The 20,420-nt window shown below is 41.5% G+C and overlaps 1 protein-coding gene across 2 annotated transcripts in view; it reads left to right on the forward strand.

Moving 5' to 3' along the window:
- LOC110200031 (A-kinase anchor protein 17B) overlaps positions 1-16,249 on the forward strand; it is a 40,677-nt gene extending 24,428 nt beyond the window's left edge. For both annotated transcript variants that reach the window (XM_020975124.2, XM_020975123.2), the window contains 4 exons: positions 2,829-3,615; positions 6,576-6,700; positions 10,915-11,035; positions 14,162-16,249. In XM_020975124.2, coding sequence (XP_020830783.1) covers positions 2,845-3,615; positions 6,576-6,700; positions 10,915-11,035; positions 14,162-15,832 — 2,688 coding nt within the window. In that variant the 5' untranslated portion in view covers positions 2,829-2,844 and the 3' untranslated portion in view covers positions 15,833-16,249. The remainder of the gene's footprint in view (positions 1-2,828; positions 3,616-6,575; positions 6,701-10,914; positions 11,036-14,161) is intronic.
- Positions 16,250-20,420: the final 4,171 nt, after the last annotated feature.

Consider the following 20,420-nt stretch of genomic DNA (forward strand, 5'->3'; position numbering starts at 1 on the left):
TTTTGGTATATAGCAGTCAGGCATCTATTAAGTGCTTACTGTACAGGTTCTCTGTTAGGTGCATAGAATACAAAAAACAAATGGGGCTTGTTTTTCTGTCTTTTGACCTCCTTCAGGTATATGTCCAAATGTAGGATCTTTGGGTCAAAGGCCATGGACATTTTAGTCACTTTTTAAAAAAGCATAATTCCAAATTATTTTTTGTAGTGTTTGGCCCATTGACAGTGTATTGATATGTCTGACTTCCCATATCCTCTTCAACATTGACCCTTTCCATCTTTTGTCATTTGAGCCAATTTGTTGGAATGAGGTAAAACCCAGATTTGTTCTAATTTTGCTAGAGATTTGGGGAAATCTTTCACGTGATTTTTTTTTCACATGATTGTTAATGGTTTGTAATTCTTTTGAGAACAGTTTGTTCATGTCCTTTGACCACTTATCCATTGGGGAATGGTTCTTGGTCTTATGTATTGGTGTTCATTACTTATATGTCTTGGTTATCAGACAGTTTTTGGAGATATTTAATGCACATTTTTCCTGACAAATTTCCATTATTATCTTTGCTGTGTGAGTGATAAGATTTTAAGAATAAACTTGAAAAAGCATTGCTATCAGAAGAATGAGGGTGGGATTATGAAAGGGTAGCACTTCCTTGGTAGGCTATAGTCTCTTTACAAATCCATCTCTTTAAAGAAAAATCTGTTATTGTTACCTGCTGTTTGAGATATGGGCAAGCAGAAATATTAAGTTTTGACTCTCCATTTCAGTGATCCTCTTAAAAAATGTTCAGTTCTAAGGGATCCTCATGTAATTTTCTTTTTGCAGAGATGGAGAGATATGGGCCAGATGTAGGCACAGTTAGGTAGATTTGGAGCTAGTTGAATAGCTGGGACCAAAGAATAGTGATTTATGGCTTGATATGTAATTGGAGAATGTATTCTTCAGTGCAATGCTTTAGGGATTGGTAGTTGGCCCTGTGTTACTTTCAATATTTTTATCAGTGACTTGGACAGAAGCATAGATGGCATGTTTATTGGATTTACAAATGGCACAAAGCCATTTCTGGGTGGCTAACATATTGGATGACGGAGTCTGAATCCCCAAAGTCTTGACAGACTAGATTATTGAGCCAAATCAAACAAGATGCTTTTCAATAGAGATAAATGTGAAGGCTTGTGCTTTAAAATATCAGCCTCACAAGTTCAGGTTGGAGGCATGGCTAAACAGCAGTTTATATGAAAAGGATCTGGGGGTGGGGTGGTTTAGAGCAGGGCTTCTTAAACTTTTTCCATTCGTGACCCCTTTCAGTGCTTCTTAAACTGTGGTCACAATTGGGACCCACAGTTTAAGAAGCACTGTTTTAGAGGACTGAAGCTTAATATGAATCTGCATATGATCATGGCAGCCAAAAAAGCTCCCATGATCTCAGACTGCACAATGTGGTGGACACACTATGCACTGACTGTCCTGGGTAGACCACATGTGCCATATTTTAGGAAGGATCTGATAAGCTGGATAGTATCCAGAGGAACCAACCATGGTAGGGAAGGGACTCAAGATCATGTTACAGGAGGATGAGTTGAAGGAACTGGGGGTGTTTAGCTTGCAGAAGAGGAGACCAATTAGTTGTGTTTAAGAAATTGAAGGCTTGGCTCAGATTCTTGTAATCCAGCTAAATGCTCAGATTATTACAATCTTACCAATGGCTGGCTCACTAATGTTCAGACTCCTTAAGAGTCTGGCCAGTATGGCAGATCTTTAATAAACCTTGTCTTTGGCTGAAAGAAGGTTTGGGTTGAATTCTTTGGGGCAGGACCCGTACCCGCCTGTTGTGATTTTGGGGTCCCAGCACTCCTAAACCTCTAAACCTCATCATTTTGGTGGCTTTGGCTGAAAAAAAAAAAAGAAATTGAAGGCTTATCATATAGAATGGCTGTCATATGTTCTATTTGGCCCCAGGGGGCAGACCTAAGAGGAAGTTGTAGAGACAGTTCTGGGCTTGATGCCAGGAAAAAGTGAGTACTAGTTCAAGCTATCCCAGAGTGGAATGGGCTATCCCTCACCAGGACTTTTCAATCAGAGGCTGGATGGTCACTTGTTGAGTCTGTTGTATGGATTGGCTTATGTGACCCCTGAGGACCTGTCTGATTCTGAGATTCTATAGAGGAGCCTCAACATGGTCTGTTGGGTAAAATGTGAGAAGGTCCTTGTGTCTCTAAGTATTGTCAGTTTCAAAGGAGAAAGCAAATTCATTGATGAGCTTGTCTTCTCCTAGCAGCCAAACTAGTAGGGGAATACTCTTTCAAGGTTGGAGATGAGAACCTATATTCATTAATGCTGCCTAACAAAACTAGAGTTTGCCCTGTAGCAGTGTTCTTGGTCCTTTTTAAGATCTTAAACTTTGAGTTGGCAGGACGAAGTGGATCGAGAACTTGCCTTGAGAGCAGAAAGCCCTGGGTTCAATTCCTACCTCCGACACTAGCTGTGTGATTATAGGAAGCCTCTTCACCAGTCAGGGTCTCCGAGCAATTGTCTAAGACCATTAGTTGCAGTGCAGGTGCTGACCTACATTGGCAGAAGGAGTTTCCTCACTAGGGATTGTCCTAGACTGATTCAGTTGCAGGGTCCAGGCCCTATCCTATATCCAAGCTTGAGATCATTTGGGAAACCTAGGGTCTCAGCCCAAATCAATCAGGGTCTAATTTTAATTGTAGAAACTTAGAAGTTTCTATTTCATTTTGACATGCCAGTGCTAGTGGGATTTTTCCAAATCTCGATCTTGATTTCCCTGTTTTTGTTAACATCATTTTATTTTTTTTCTCCTTAAGGAGCATTGAGGACACAATGACTGTCAGCATAGTTTACGATAACTCTGAGGCCATGGAGCTGTGTGCAGCTCAGCACCTGTATCTGAAGCCTATAGCCAGACTGACCATCAATGTGATGCTGCCTGAAGATGTCACATACACTAGATCATTTTCCAACTGGGAGATACTAGACCAGCTGAAGAATCTCATTTGCCCAGATCAGTTTAGCACTGTCCGACTTTCAAAGAGCACCAAGGACTTCATTCGATTTGAGGGTGAGGCAGAGACCAGAAGTCTAGGTCAGATCCTGAAGGCAAAACTGCATGGGAAGATCATTAGGCTGAACGGGTTGAAGAACGGCTTGAAAATCGTGGCCACAGATGCCTGGCTAGACTTCCCATCTCAGCAAGAGTGGGAATTGGCCTCCCAGAAAAACAAGGCGGCAAGTGACGAGCTTCTTAAACAAAACCTTAATGAGAGCCCCGATTCCATCTACTTTCAAGGGTTGCCCTGCAAGTGGTTTGCATCCAAGGGCTCCAGTGGGGAAAAGCCGTGTGAAGAGATCCTCAGAGTGGTGTTTGAAAGCTTCGGGAAAATAAAGAACATCGACATTCCCATGCTTGATCCTTACCGAGAAGTGATGGCCACTGGCACCTTCAACCATTGTACCTTAGGCAGCCTTCAGACTTTTGAAGCCTTCATCCAGTATCAGGAGTATGCTGATTTTGTCAAAGCCATGGAATCCCTGAGGGGAATGAAGCTGATGCTCAAGGGGGAAGATGGGAAAGCCCTGGCCTGCAACATCAAGGTAACAGGCCTGGCTGGGATTTGCAGATGGGACGGAGCCAAAATGAAAACATCTGGACTGACGTTGTGCCTCTGGTCCCGTTAGGCATCCAACTGACAGCTAGCATCTGGAGCTCAGTTGTCATGACATTGAGGTTTTTAGAGAGAGATCTCTTTTTTAATGTCTTCTTTTCTTCTTCTGTAATCAGGCATGCCATCAACTAGTGTTTGAAATGATGGTTATTAGAAATGGCTAGGAAGAAGAGGACAGGGCATGTGATTGTTTCTCAGGGTTATGGTATGTTGTAACTTGTTAGGGTTTTTTTTCTTCTTTCTCTCTGCTCTCACATCCAAGAATGATGTGAAAATATCAATGATTCCTACTGAATACATAATAACTAAATAAGATATGACAGTCTTAATGTCCTTTGTTTCAGAGATGTGGCTCTAGTTTCTTTGTGTGGAACGTTTACTTTTAAAACATTGGGTCATACTATCATGCATTTAGAGCTGGAGGGGAGGTTAGAGTCCACTGAGTCTTCCCCCCCCACTGTTAAGTGACTTGCCTAGGATCACACAGCTGGTAGGTATCTGAAACAGGATTTGAACCCAGGTCTTCTCTACTCCCAAGTCCATTATTTATAGGATCACAAATCTGAAAGGGGCCTTAGAGACTGGTCTAGTTGCAACCCCCTCATTTTACAAAGGGGGAAATGAGGCCTGGAGAGGCTAAGCAACTTGCCTAAGGTCACACAGTTAGTAATTAGCCAGAGTTAGATTTGAATCCAGGTCCTCTGACTCCAAGAGTCAGTTATCTTTCCTCTGTGCTATGCTGCCCCTCACTTTCTCCACTGTAGCTATGAAGGCTTTAGTTTTGGTTTGATTTGGGTCTTTTTCTTTTTATGTCCCTGGGAACTGGTGAAAAAAAGGTCTTTCATTGAAGGACATGTTTCTGAAGCCAAGAAGCTTCCATATTTGGGAGATTAGGACTTGACAGAAACCACCAGGAAAATCATAGGACCTTTGGCTTTGGGAAATAAAGAGGCTAGCATTTGCAACATTAGCCCATGTTCCACCAAGAAAGGAGTGAAAAATTGGAAATCAGTTTAGCAACCTTGTCCAAAAAGGAAATGAAGTTCCTTTGGCATGACCTGTTCTTGGGGAAGTGACTGTTTCTTTGTGATCTTTGACTGCTTCCTTACCTAAATAAATGGTCGCTGACCATTCCTTTAATAATATGGTCTAGAATTTAGCCAGAAAAATGAACTCAGATTCCCTTTGTAGGCTCCATTCTCTTTCCTTTTTTTGAAAATTGGAACAATGTTGCTTTTCTCTGGTTCTGGAGCAACTGTCTGCGCTCCATGTTGTTTCAAAGCTCACTTAAAGCGGGTTAGCAGTCACTTCCACCAGGTCTTTCAGCAGCTCGGGTTCAAATTCATCTGGTTCTTGTGTGACTTGAACTCAGTAAGTATAACTAAGTTTTCTCTTATATCCCTTTACTTCAATTTCAACACTCCTGCTTTTCCCTAATATAGCTCTAAAACCCAGTTTTGTCATCCTGGCTTTCCTTACTGTTGTCATTCTGATATCTCTGATTCTCTTCTTCTAGGGACTGTGCGAAGTATTGGTATTCATCCTCTGTTATGTGTCCCTGCTTTCATCTTCTCTGCTTGACTTTGAAATATCAAATGGGTCAATGAGTTCCCCATGCATTCACATCTTTAGACATTTTCCTTCTTCCTCATTGGAATTATTTCTTGTTATGTCCTCAGAATTTCATTCTTGGATGCTTCCAATCCCTCTTGGACTGACTTTGTCTGGTAGAATTGGCCATGGGGAGCCTATCTATCTCTTCTCCAAACCTGTTAAAATGTATTATCCCCCAATCTAGGTAAATGGGGTCACACTAAGCCCAGTTTTCCTCTCCTTCTCCCGTAAATTCTGTGATGGAGTGGCCATTTCCTTGCCAGGTTCCCGTCATTTTTGCCCCCATAGCCAGTTTCCCTTTGCAAGTGAGATTATAAATTTCTCTTATTGGTTCCACTACCTTTTGGAGAATGAAATTATTATTAAGGTAAGTAAAGAAGTTATTAGCTGTCCTGCTTCTAGTAGAGAGAGAGATCCAGCAGATGTCCAGGTAGTGGAAGTCCTCTATCATGCTTCAGGGCCAGTCTCGTGATCTGGTTCCTGAACTCATCTATTTTCTTTTTCTGGTCTGTAGTATATTCTGATGACAGTATCACTTCTGTTTCTGCCTCTGTTGATCTTTTCCCAGATGTTCCCTGCCATGCTTTCCTTCTCTGATCCCTGGATTTCTTTGCATGAATATATCTTTTTTATAACCCCATGTGCTATTTTTCCCTTCTATGCTTTTTACCTGCATTATTCCTTTGGAATATACCCTTCCAGAGCCCTATTGCAGTCATAAGTCCAATTCAGATTACATCTCAACAATACCTCTGAGGTAAGATTTGTCTAGCTGAGGTTAGGATTTTCAGTTCACCTTGTTTATTACCCATACTTTGTGTATAGAGATTTGAGGCCACGAGTCTTATGAGTGGCAGTTTTATACCTTCTTGTTGGTAACTTTTGACTCTAGGAATATTAAAAGCCCTTAACTTAGTTCATCTTGGTAGTAACCAAGGTGATATGTTGACAACTTGTACGAGTGTGCCCCCAGAAGGACACACAAAATCACCTTCCTTAACTAACATGAAAATGTGCAAGATAACTTGTACTGAGTCAGGAGGGGAGGCCTGTTCTCCAGCACTATGGCCTGAGGCAATTCTAGCCTCTTGTTCAGAGAAGCAGCTAGACGCTGTCGGATTGGGGATATGCCAGGGTCATGTGGAGTCCCTTCAGCTGGCTGTGTGCCCTTTGGATTTGGTCCCCCTGGCTGGCCAGTCAGACTCAGTAGATCCTTGGTTTCTCCAAGCCACTGAATTCACCTGCTTACTGAATCTTCCCATTCTTTTTGGACAGGTTATGTTTGATACAACCCAGCACTTCAGTGAGGGCGCTATAAGGAAAAGAAACCAGGAAAGGTTAAAATTGCAAGAGCTGGAACAGGAGAGAAAAAGAGAAAAGAAGCGAGAAGAGGCAGAAAGGTGAGCTTAACTTTTTGTCAACTCTTTAACTTGATGGGCTCATCTCATTCAGGATGAAATCCATGCAGCACGCATTGGCTGTGAGGGCCTTGATTGTTAGGAGTCAAACAAGCAGAGGCCGAGACTGGCCCAGGCTCCAAAACACAACCTGAGGCTGTGCTTGCTTGGCTTGTCTGTTTCATATAGGAAGTCTGCGTCTTGCACTAGCTTCGTCTTGCTTGTTCCCATGTGTTGGCATGAAATGAAAATGATTGTGGCTGGAGGTTTCTTTTTTCCCTTACACAACTTTTCTTCTTTTTTCTTTAATTATGAACTCAGACATCAACAAACATGAACATTTTCAGGTATATGAAGAACAGAAGAAGAAGATTGTGTGTGAAACAGTGAATCACATGTATTTTTCTTAAAAAATTCATATGTATGTGTATATATACATATACATACATATATATATATGTGTGTGTGTGTGTGTGTAAGTATATATATGTGTGTATATATGTATAATTTCACCCAACAATGCCACCATTTCCCTGCTTCCCTCTGAACCTGCTGATCTTCTTTCTGCTTTCTTCTATATATTTTTAAGTGTTTCATTGATATTCTTTTTTTTTTTGCATCTCTGTCCCTTCCCCTCCCCTCCCCCCACACATAAAAGCTCTCCCTTTTAACAAATAATTAGTCAAGCCAAACAAATGCATGCAGCTGTCCAGAGGTTTCTAAGACAGAGTGTGGAGGTGCAGCAGAGGTTTCTAAGACAGAGTGTGGAGGTGCAGCAGTGCTAATCATGGTTGCAGAACCTGACAGGCTTAGAATTATAGGGGGAAAGGTCTACTAATATCAAAGGTCCCTTCACAGCTCGTTAGTGTCTTTGCTCTGAGATCACCTTCCATTTACGCTGCATAGATCTTGTATGTGTGTGTGTGTGTGTGTGTGTGTATTTTTTTTTTTAGGCAGTTAGGGTTAAGTGACTTGCCCAGGGTCACAGCTAGTAAGTGTCAAGTGTTTGGTCTGAGGTCGGATTTGAACTCAGGTCTTCCTGACTTCAGGGCCGGTGCTCTATCCACTGCACCACCTAGCTGCCCCTGTATGTATATTTTTTGCATATGTTCTCCTTCTTTAGATTGTGGGTTTCTTGAGGGCAAGGAGCTCACAATGTTTTTGCTTTTCTTTGTATCTTCAGAGCTTTTCATGGCATCTGGCACACAGTAAGTGCTTAATAAACGCTTTTGGACTGACTGACTCATCTAAGTTTACCATAGGTCTGGGAAAGGTTTTTGCTGGCTAAGTGGCAGCTAGAGTTGGGTTGACCTAGAAGGCACAAATAAATTGACTTATTGGCCACCTCTGTGTGGCACCATTTTTGTTGTCTGGGTTACTTTCTTGGTGCTCAGGAGCCTTTGTCCTTTCTTGAGCCCATGAGCATTTTTCACATGGGTTCTGGTCCCTTAGGAAGGGGAATTGGTTTCCCAGCAGCATGTCAAGAAGGTCCAAAGGATCAGAAATCTGAAAATCTATTTCTGCCATCATTATGTGAATGGAGAGAGTCAGACTCTTTCACCTCTTGGTCCCTTTTCCCTTGCTCTCTTTCAGTCTTTTACAATCTCTTGCCATTTCCTCCTTCCTTCTTCCCTACTTTTTTTTTCCTAATGGGATGATGAGTCACTTGGAGCCACTGCAGAATGAAGATGTCTTAGAGAAATATTGCCAGAAATCTAGTCAAGACAGGGAACCCTAAGCCAGAGGGATTTCCAACTAAGCATAGTTTGCCTGGCTTTTGAATGAGGCCTTGGTCAGATAACTGGTCCATTTTTTTGGATCTTTGAGCAAAATCAGTCTTAATTTTTGGAAAACTAAAATAGACTCATGCCATTCTAGGCCAGTAGGTTTTTCCCTTTGTACCCCATTTAGCGCTTAGGACTCATTCTAATTCTCTGGTCTCTCTAAATACCTGTAACTCATTTCCTGCTTTTGTAGCTGAGGGAGGGGAGGCAGGCCCCAGAACTAGCAAACTGAGCCTTTGATGGTATCTTAAGTCAAAAAAACCCTCATAAACTCCAAGCCTGGCGTAAGAGTTGGGTTGCAGTGGGCCCTGCCTGTGGGAGAGAGGGGGCTACAAGATCATTTTCGTTTTACATCTCATACCATCTTTGTATTAGGTCTGTTTTGAACACTTTTAGCCTTATCCTCAGTCAGTTATTTGATTACAGTGTCCCAGGAGAGTTGAATTTGTCAAAAGAACTTGAGCAGAACAGGGCCCAGAAACAGTAATGTTTGGACAAATTTTTCAAAAGAGCTCTCTTGGGACTCTCTTCTGATTCAGTGGCTAAAGCAGGGTCAACAACTTTTAAATCCTTGGTGTGTGGAGTTCATTTCCTTGTTCATCAAGTATAGTACAGATTTTCCTTGATTTTTCTATTTCTCTAAGTTTATCTTTGTAAGAAAAATCAGTAAGCATTCATTAAGCATCTACTATGTGTCCATCACTTTGCCAAATGCGGGGGATAGAAAGACAGAAGCCTTTGCTGTGCTCACAGAGTATGTCATGTTCTGTTGGAGAGACAGTATCAACACACAGGAGTATACACAAGATACATATAAAAGAAATATTATTTATAAAAATGACTTTGCTCTATATGAATGAGATTTTTTTTCCCATGAACTTTCCCAGAATGTTTGAGGCAGTGCTTAACCACAAAATACTGTGGCTCCTTTGTGAGGCATAGATAACTATTTTTTCCTTGCCACAAAGATGTATAGTCAAGCAAAAGAGATTCCTGCATTGGCCATGTCCAAAAAAAATGTCTCATAGATAACTTTTTTTGAAAATAATTTTACTTTTTCATTATTATGAACTTAACAAGCATGAATATTTCATATACAAAGAGGATTGTATGTGAATCTATGAATCTTTATTCTGTGTAATTTGTTTTAAAGTATATATTAAATCCAAGCTAGTCATTCCAACGCTATCCTTCTGGTCTGTGTGCCCTTCTGAACTTCCTTCTGCTCTCTTTTGTGTATTTTTTTTAACATCTTACTGATTTGACCTTATTTCGTCCTTTCTTGCCATCACTCCTCCCTCCCATCCCCACCTGAAGCCTTTCCTTGTAACAAATAAGAATAGTCAAATAAAGCAAATCCAAACATTGGCGGTGTCTGAAAATGGATGTTTTTTATGGACCTCCAGGCCATCACCTCTGTGCTGCTGCAGATAACTATAAGGGGCACTGTGGCACTCTTTAGGACTAGCTCTGCTGCTTGGAAAGAGGGGGAGGGGCAGGAGCTGATCTGGTTTAAGAAGCTAATGAATTAGTTGGATGAGCTATTGGTCATAGGCAGAGCTGCTGGGAGACTTTGTTGTTAACGAATGAATGAATGACAATGAAAAAACAGTTAAGTGTTACTCTGCCAAGTCCTGTGCTAAGTGCTGGGGGGTAGGGATAGAAAAAAAGCTAGATAGTCCCTGGTGTCAAGGATCTCACATTGTAATAGGAGAGGAAGATGGAAAGGTCCAGTGAGCCTTACAGTGCAGTGGCAAAGCCAACGGTTAATGCGTCTGCTTTCTTGTCATTTCCATTGGTACAACCATATGACATTCACTTTGGTCTGAGGATCTTGTGTTCAACTCAAAGGAACTTTAAAGTGGCTAGTCCAAAGAATGGGAATCATTTCTTCCCCAGCACTCTCTGGAGCAGGGATTCTTTACCTTTTGGGGGGTCATGGACCTGCTTGGACAGTCTGGTGAAGCCTAATGGACCATTTCTCAGAATCATGTTTTTAAACACGTAAGATAAAATATATGGACTTACAAAGAAAGCCAATTATGTTGAAATAGAGGCATCAAAATATTTTTTAAAACAAGCTCACAGACCCCAAGTTAAGAACCTCTGTTCTAGAGATATTTTTCACCAAGTGCAGGTATCAATGAAAAAGGAAAGGTAAATGCAGTGGGAGAAAATAATTTGTATATTAGAAGCAGCTAAAGATGAGCAGATGCGATTATATATCTTCCTCCGTGAATGATTTAAAGGGATTTCTTGAGAATGAAGCTTTGAGAGCCCCTCATAAATCCCTCCATGTATACATTCTTCATTCTAGTCTGATGGTGCCAGGACTTGGCATTTCTTGGTCAGTATAGTCTGCTGATGCCAGATATCTCAGTCCCAGCCCTTAGAGAAATGCCCTGTGACTTGTTCATCTTAATCGTTACCTAGAAAACGAAAAGATGATGAGAAGAAGCTCCGAGAGAAGAAAAGGAAAACCAAGATCAAAAAGAAAGAACAGAAGCAGAAACCGAAGGAGGAGAAGCGCCCGAAAAAGAAAGCTAAAGCTGAGGTACCTAGTTCTGGCTCCCATGACTAGTGGAGGTAGGAGAGCACCTGCTGGTACTGAGGCGTGTAAGAGGCCCTTTGACCACTAGGGGTGCTGCTGAGTAGAATTATTGTAAGGCCATTTCACAATCCCTCTTTAGATTTGGCAACCAGTCCTTATGCTGAAAGGGACACCAGTTTTTACTGCAACTGGGTGGTCCCTTTCAAATAGGATCCATTTGAAGGCCACGCTGAATTCAGTGGAGCCTTCTTTAAGCTGCTACCAACAGCTCAATTCATGTAAATGGTAACTGGAATATGGGGTGAGAATCTGCATTTATTTTAAATGGGAAATGGTTTTCCCTCCCAATATTCTCTGGGGTCTCTCATCAAGAAGAGTTTCTTTAGGGTTTCCACTCACCTGCTCCTAGTAGTAGAGGAGAGAAATTATACCTTAGAGTCTTCCTAGTGTGTGGAGAGTTGAGATGTGGAACCTTTGCTTCTGTTTACCAAACTGACCTTTTGCCTGTTTGTTTTACAAAGTTCCATTTACCTTTTTTTCTTTCTAGCAATGGACTTTGACATGGTGGAGTAGGTGGCAGTGTGGATAGGGGGCCCTGACTTGGAGCCAGGAAATCCTAAGTTTGTATCCTGCCTCAGATACTTACTAGCTGTGTGACACTAGGCAAAGTCATTTCACCTCTGTCTGCCTCAGTTTCCTCATCTGTAAATGGAGGTAGCACCCACTTCCCAGGGTTGTCCTGAGGATTAAATGCGATGCCATATGTAAGGTGCTTTGCACACCTCAACGAGCCATGTAAATTCTGGCTGTTATTAGTAATAATTATGTGTAATTAATCATTATTATATTATTAAGTAAGCACAACCAGGATTTTACAGAGAAGGAAACTGAGAGCCAAAGGAGGGAGGGACCTACCCAAAAGCAGGTGATGCTACCACCACTGTTATTTAGTGCTACTGCCACTATCTAGAGCCCAGAAATTTACAGGGTTCTTGGCCCATAGCCTGACCATGGCAGGTAGTGCAGTAGTTATTATCCTCATTGTATAGATGAGGAAACTGAGGCCCGGATAGATGAAGTGACTCATCCTGGTTTCCACATCTATTTAGTGGAAGGTCTAGGATTTGAACCAAGGTCTCCCAGCTCCAACTGCACTGTTCTTTCCATTGCACCAAAACACCTCTTAAGAATTCCATTTATATTTGAAGTCTTGAACCTTCTGACCAAAGGTGGAGGGCAGGGTGCAGATAGGGACAAAGTCAAAACAGTATTAAAAAGCATCTAAGAGGTTTAAAAAAGTTTTATTGATGTCTTTTTATTTTCATGCCAGGTGTTTCCTGATATCCACCCCCCTTGAGTCCTCCCTTGTTTAAAATAAAGAAAGACAGACAATTAATAGTCACATTTGAAAGTATATGTAACACGCCACACCAGTGATTCCTCAGCTCTCTACAGAGATGGGGAACGTGTAATATCTGTCATCTAAGACCAAGATTGGTCTTTGCTGCAATTAATATGAATTTGGCCGATTTTTAGCCTTATTGACATCATTGTGGTTATTGTGTACATGATTCTCTTAGTTCAGCTTTCTGCATCACACCATATAAGCTTTCCCATGTTACTTGGAATTCCGCATACTTGTTATTTCTCCCAATGCAATAGCATTTTATTATATTAACATACACAGTTTGTTCAGCTGTTCCCCAGTTGATGGACTTGGAGTCCAAGACGTTTATATTTTCTAACAGATAAAGTTCAGATGACCTTTGATTTCATCTTTATGACAGCCAAGGGGAACTTCTCTTTTAGGTGCTGAGTGTCTAGCTCTTTAATCTTTTTTTTTTACTTTCTAATATACATTTATTTATTTTTAGTTTTCAATATTCACTTCCACAAGTTTTTGAGTTCCAAATTTCTCCCCCCTCCCCCCACCCCAAGATGGCATGCATTCTGAATACCCCTTCTCCTGGTCTGCCTTCTCTTCTATCTCTCCCCACTCCCTTCTCTTATCCCCTTCCCCTTCTATTTTCCTGTAGAGCAGGATAGGCTTCTGTATCCCCATTTTCTGTATTTCTTATTTCCCAGTTGCATGTGAAAACATTTTTTTTAAAACATGTGTTTTTAAAACTTTGAGTTCCAAATTTTCTCCCTTCCTCCCTCCCCACCCACCCTCATTGAAAAGGCAAGCAACTCAATATAGGTTGTACATGTGCAGTTATGCAAAACACGTCCTTAGTAGACATGTTGTGAAAAACTAACTCTATTTCCCTTAATCCTATCCTGCCCTCCCATTTATTCTATTCTTTCTTTTGACCCTGTCCCTCCTCAGAAGTATTTCCTTCTGATTACCCCCTTTCCCAATCTGCCCTCCTCTCTTCTCCCCCTATTTCCCTGTAGGGTAAGACAGATTTCCATGCCCAATTGAATGTGTATGTTATTCCCTCCTTAAGCCAAATCCTATGAGAATAAGATTCCCTCATTCCCTCTCACCTTCCCCTGTTTCCCCTCCACTGTGAGAGACTTTTCTTTTCTGTTTTTTTTTTTTGTGTGTGTGAGATAATTAGCTCTTTAATCTTGTAGTGCTTAGGTCTTGTTAACACTATTAGCTGTATAATCTACAGGTCCTAATCTAGTCAGAGCTCAGATAAAGAACGGGTCGATCCCTGATGTGTGTTAGGTGTCACTGGGAGCAAAGGACGAGTTCACTGGCAGTTGAGAGACTGTTAATAGGCCCTCTTTTGTGCCCCCTACATACCGAGAAGCCAGGTGATGGCCACTTCCCATTCTTTTGTCTCCTCCGTGAGCTGCCACAGGATGGAAGGGGACAGTGATGTACCAGTCTGGTTATGCCTTGCAGTTTTTAAGTTCTACAGGCTCTCAAGTCTAGAGCCCTGTGAACAAAACTTGACTGGTACACAGAGAAAGCAGCACAGAACAGAGCAAAGCTCTTTTGTCTCCTTCCTCTCTAATATAATCTTGTTAAGCATTTGACTTGCTCCTATGGTATTAGGGGTAGCTCAGTGAAAAGAAATTAGAATTTTATTTGAGATCTTTTGAACTGTGTTTTCATTTGAGGTTTCTTTTTGTTTTTGTTTGTTTGTTTGTTTGTTTTAACATTTTCCTTTGAAGGAATGTGGAAAAGTTAACAACCAGGAAGTGGAGAATCCAAAACCTGAAGAAGCTTGTGTTCTAGAGTATGAGGTGAAGACATTGAAGAAGGAAGAGCCAAACCCTCCAAATCTTCTGTGCCAAGAGGCAAAGAAGAAAACATCGAAGAAGAAGTCTGTCAAGTGTGAAAGAACCCTAATCCCCCAAAGCAAGAAGAGGAATGACTTATCTGAATCTTCTTGCCATTTGGAGAAAACCCTTCCAGATGACCCAGCTGAAGGAGAAGGCACTGACAAATTAATACCTGACACATGCAAGCACAGTTTTGTCTCTCACTTGAACTCCTTACAGATTACAATTAAGCAGGACTTGAGCCAGGCAGTCCACTCTGTTGAAGAAGAAGACGAAGAAGATGATGATGATGAAGAAGAAGACTGGCATTTATCGAATAAACCCTCTAATCCCAGGCTTCGTAAAGAAGGCTATCGCAGAAAACAGAAAATCTATGAAACTGATGAATTTATTCACTACCTGTTAAATTACTATCAGCCTCCACAATATGCTCGTGTTTACGAAGACACAAAGGATGCCATGAGCAAATCTTGGTGGCGGAGGGAGGTCCATGACAACGGAAATGGGTTTCAGATCAACTTGAACCAATCAGACCATCACATCTCGCAAAATGGACAGAAGGTCGGTTGGACCCCGAAGGATGATCAGCAGTGGAAGCTTGCCCGTGAAGAGTGGGAGCCCAGACCAAGAAAGGCTATAAACACAAGCCGTGCTGAAGAGTTTGCAAAGACAGTTGAACACCATTACATAGACCCAGGCAACGAAGCTGCTGATCTTGTGTCTAATGTGGGTGGAAAGCAGTGCCCTTGGCAGAACTCCCATATTGGCCCTATGAAAGACTACAAGTATAAGAGTAAGAGAAAGAGTTCTTCCCAATCCAAGTTTGCTGGCTTCTCTTATGAGGTAACAGACTTCTTAGAAGAGATTAGTAGTGATTCTGATTGCTTTAATGAGACATTGAGTGAAGAGAGTGAGCAGCAAAGCTCTTCTCCAAATGCAGGCCGCTTGGTGAAGGTGATGGAAGGTTCAGATTACTACACTGAAATTGTTGCCTTTGATCAAGAAAAGAAATGTAGCCAGTGTGGCATGTGCCCAAAGTTAAAACCCATCGACTTGACAAAGCCCCTTAGATCCAAGCTTAAGAAAACAGTTAAGAGGTCCAGGAATGAATTGAAATGCCCAGGGCCCAAAGGTGAATGTGAAACCAATGGGGTTGAGGAAAACACCAGAAAAAAGAAGAAAAAGCCATTCGTAGAAGACAGACTTGATGAAGACAACTGCCCTGCACCAGACCCCAGCAGTTTACGGTCCCTCAAAAAACCCGAGAAGAAACGGAGCAAAACGATGGAATCCAAAATGAAATGTAAAGCTTCTTGTATGCCGATAGCATCTTCACAAAGTGTTGACGTCCCCCTGGTCCAGGGGCTTTCTGAGGATATGAGTGATCCTTGGAAGCTGAAATCTGATCAAGACATAGGCATCTCCAACAGATGGGTTAAATGGAAGGAAGGAACCCCGAATTCCAATGATTGTCTCGCCAGCTGTGACAGTCCAGATCCTCTTGCCTCTGAAAATGGTTTCAAAAAGAGATCTTCAGTCTTTAAATTGAAGAGTTTTTGAAAGCCACTGAGCTCAGACACCCGATTTTTTCATAATGATAAATGATCTGAGAAGAGAAAAGCAAAAAAAAAAATGCAAAGCAAGACTTTAGGAATTCATCGGCTAGATAGCAAGATGTTACTTAAAAGTTTTAGTTGTGGCCAATTTAACCCCTCATCTAGTATAGCTCATATATTGTGATGACAGCAGGTATGTTAGTAAGGCTTGGGGAGATTTCTAAAATGTGCTTGCAGATCACTGCTAACTAAGAGTGAGCAATCCAGTAGTTTAATTGAACCTTCAATAGAGTGTCCAGCAAAGTGAAAATATAACCTTTGGAGTAGGAAAACGTCCTTAGCCACATTTTCTTTGCTCTTCCCTGATTGTTACCCAAAACGACAGTTGGGAATAAAGGATTTCTTTTTCTGTTTTCTCTCATTTGGTCAAAAGTGATATATGCTGCAAGAAGCATGATCTTTGCCTATAACAGGGGTTCTTAAGTGTTTTTTGTGTGTCTTGGACTTCTTCAAGAGCAGTCTGGTGAAGCCCGTTTAAAAAAAATTTTTTTTCATAATTAAAAAGAAAAGCTAAATTTCAGTTAGAGATTAGTGAAAATAAAGGTGTGATTTCCTCCCCTCCCCCCCCATCCAAGTTCACAGACTTCCTAAAATCTATCCACAAACCCTGGGTTAAGAGCCTCTAGTCTACAGGTACCTTTTTTTGGTTCCTTCTTAGACAGTCAAATGGAAAGGAAAAACAGCTAGAAGCTCACTTTGATTTCTTAGAAAAATGATTTTGAGCATTTTATGGACAGGTACCCAAAGAGAATCTAAGCACAGTCATCAGTGGACCATTCTTTTTGGGACAACATATGGAAGAAGAATCTGACAATTCAGTTCATTTCCAATTCTACAGATCTTTCCTGGGTGACACCTGCTAAGTGTTCAGAGACACCTAGAACACAGAAGTAGATGGGTACATCAGACCAAAGGGTTACAGAGGGTTCATGTGGAGGAAGGCTAAGGACTTGGCAGCAACATGACTAGAGCGTCTGCTGCTTGTGGAGTGGGTTAATGTAAAAGGCAGGCGACAAAATTCCATTGAAATTGGCAGTGGGAAGCTTGGTAAGAAAGTTAGCAACTGGATCTTAGATGACTAAAATCTTCTAGGGACTCAGAGAGCCATTCTGGGGCCTGAGGGCAGTTCTAATGCTGTTTTGAAGTATTGAGGGGTAGATTCAGAGAAGTGATAGAGTAAGAGGAGAGATACTTTTTCACTTTGTATAATTGTTTTGCTCAGAGTTGAGAATGAAATCCATTTGTAAAAATCATTCAGTGTCCCAAACTTTGCTTTTTAAAGGGGTCATGGAAAGACATGACCAGGTCTGAGCCCTTGGTGAGTGTTCTAGACAGGAAAAGGTTATGGAGTGTTCACATGTTAAAATTTCTTGGATTTGCAGGCTCAAAATGGGAACATTTTTCATTGTATTATGTTTGGTGCTGCTTAAAGCTGAGCCCTTCCCCAGACTCATATAGTCATGACTTTGAGAATTTTGCAGCATACAAATTATTGAAGGCTAGACTTGGGTACTCCAAGGACAGGAGGTGAAAATAATTCCAACAAAGCCATAGTTGGCCTAAACAACTGAAGATGAATGGACTAGATCAGAGACTCCTTGAAGCATAAATGCTGTTCAATGCTCACAAGTCATAGCAAGCCAGGTTTTGTATAAGCTGGCTTACTTGAAACAGGCCTGATTTAAAACTCATGAGTTTCTATTCAGAGCACATTACCTGAATTTACCACCTTCTACATTCTGTCTTGTATCATAATTATTTCTCCAGCCAATGAGATCGTGTATATATGCTCCCATCCCATCCACCCAGTAAGATTTATATGTTCTTCTACCCTCCTCCTCCCAGCCAATTAGATTGTGTTCATGTGTATAACCTTCCCTCTCCCCGCCCAAGCTAGTTATGTTGTAAGCTCCCTGAGAGCAGGGTCCGACTCATTTCAGTAGCCTCAACAACTGTATGAAGCCCCATACATGGCAGGTGCTTAAGAAATGTCTGCTGAATTGGATGATTTGAAGCATACTAAGACCCTGTCCCCTCTCCTCCCGCCCCCAGTAGCCTGGAATGTTTTCACAAAAATTTGACTTGTGGACCAGGCCTTCTCTGATCTGTGGGAAGATGGGTGGGAAAAATGAAGATGAGTCCTCTTCTCTCTAGCGGCCTGTTTTTCTGAAGTGTGGTACGTCATCCTGGGTGAAATCCTTCAAAACTACCAAATACCCCAACTTTTCTGCATTAAGAACCACATGGTGATGGTTTTCAGTATTTTAAGTATGTAGCTGTGTGACAGAATGAGGATTCAGCTAAGAATGTGTTGTCATGTACTGTATGCGCTTATGATGTTAACTTGAATAAAATTGTGACGAGAAAAATGTGCCGCCTTTCATGTACAATTTGGCTTTTCATTGAATGACTCAGCAAACTGGGTGTGGTCTGTTGTCCAATTTTCCAACTCCTCCTGTGTATCCAGTGCCTTTTCTCCATGTTCTCCGAGGCTCAGGAATGACTGCTAACATTCAGATGGAGTTACTATTTTTCATAATACCTTGGAAAGTTCATACAGCTTGTCTTTTATCAAGGGACTTTGTGTGAATAAGTGTCGAAAACCTACCCTCTTTGGCTTCTAGGTTCTGCTTTTATTTGCAATCTTTTGTACAGTTGCACTGAAGAGATTGTAACAGCTACATTTATTGTGATAATCTATTGTTTTTTTGGTCATCCGGTTCAAAATATTTTTCTATGTAAAGTTTATGGGTGTAAAAAGATTTACTACTGAATGCTTCTGAAATGAAACTTTAATTGCATAGCAATCAAACAACAAACATTTTTCAAGCTCCGGTTGTGTGCTTCAGAGCGCTGGGGTTAGATATACAGACAGAAATGAAGAGCTGGCATTCTTTCTGAATGTAGTATATGTATAAAAGGCATTTAGTCTAGGGGTAGCACAACAAAGGTTAAGATAAGATAAGAGTGCTGGACCTGAAATCAGGAAAGCTTGGTTGGTTCAAATATGGCCTCTGCTCCTTACTAGCTGGGTGTCCAAAGGCTGGTCACTTAAGTTAACTCTTGAGCCCCCAGTTTGGCAACTCTCTCTGACTTCTCTCCTAAGTTACAGAGAAGTGATCTGTTTTGTTGGAGGGCATTCCAGTGAAACTCCACCCATGACATCCTTGGCTTTTTGCCTGGTGATTTAGTATCATAGAATTGGTGCTAAGGTATTCATTTGTAGCATTTTCCCCCCTGTTCACTAAGCACTCTTCTAGGGCCCAGACAGGAGTAAAAATACTGGTTCTTCGTTTGTGTGCATTCTCCATTCTGCTCCTCCCTCTTCCCTCTATCTTATGTTTGAGGGCAACTATTTAGAACACACAGAGAGGAAACTCCCCCCCCCCAAAAAAAAGGCTCACTTGATATTCTGTACTTTAGAAATCTAATGGCCTCACAAAAGTGAGACAGGAAACTGAAGAAAACTGTCAAGTTGGTTTTCCTGATGACTTTTCATCTGCCTTGGTGGATTAGGAAATTCTCTATGTAGTGTTAATAATTTGCTCGACCGTTTGCTGCTTGCACTATTGAATTACCACCATGTTAGCTTTCCGTTTGGCCTCTTAAATATGGAACTGTCGTGATGGTGATCCCTTATATAAGATCCTGAAGGCGTTTAGAAAGCTAAGCACCGTTGGGTCAGCGTGTTTTAGTTCACTTTGCACGTCTCAAATTTCTCAGGTAGGAAAAAAGTGACCTCCTGGTGCTGGTGGAAAAACCGGAATGTATCTGTAGTACCTTTCTTATGGTGATTTCTAATAAAAGTTCACGTCTGTAATACAAATGAATGAGTGACATACTGGTTATCAATCCAATGAATTGTCACTCAACAAGTAAGTTCTTGAGTTTTTCCTCCATTCAGCAAGGATTTATTAAATATCCCCTGAGCTTTAGATCTGTCACTTTATCCTTTCAGTCCTCTGTAGAGGTGCTCCACAACTCTGGAGTAGCCAAAGGACTGGATGGGGGGAGGGGAAGAAGGAGCAAATTTGCATAACTACAAATGGCCTGGTTGGCTCAGGAAGTGTACCTACCTGTCTTAGGCCTTGCATAATCTTGGGTAAAGCAAATTCATTCACATGTGCTCCTTAACCTGAGCTCTATGATTTCAAAGACCTTACAGCCATGGTGCTGTTGGAAAAAAAAAAGTGCTGATCACCCAATCAGAGATTTGAGCTGCAAAGGGATCTTAGAGGTCATTTTGTCCAACCTCCTCATTGTATCAGTGAGGAAGCTGAGGCCCAGAGAGAAATACTGACTTGCCCTGAGCCACACAGCTAGTAAAATCCCTCTGAGAAGGGATTTGAACCCAGGTTAATCCTGACTTCAAGTCCAGCACCCCCTCCATTCCATCATTTGTACCTTCCCCCCAACTGAGCAGGTGAAAGGCTAACTTCTGGTTGACATGGTTACAAAACATTTTCACATGTGTTCCTGTTCCCTGCAAAGTAGTAGGACTGCATTAAATCCTCTCTTAAAGAATCCTAGCT

The sequence above is a fragment of the Phascolarctos cinereus genome, unplaced genomic scaffold (assembly GCF_003287225.1).
Source record: "Phascolarctos cinereus isolate Bilbo 61053 unplaced genomic scaffold, phaCin_HiC Scaffold_8;HRSCAF=390, whole genome shotgun sequence".
NCBI lineage: Eukaryota > Metazoa > Chordata > Mammalia > Diprotodontia > Phascolarctidae > Phascolarctos > Phascolarctos cinereus.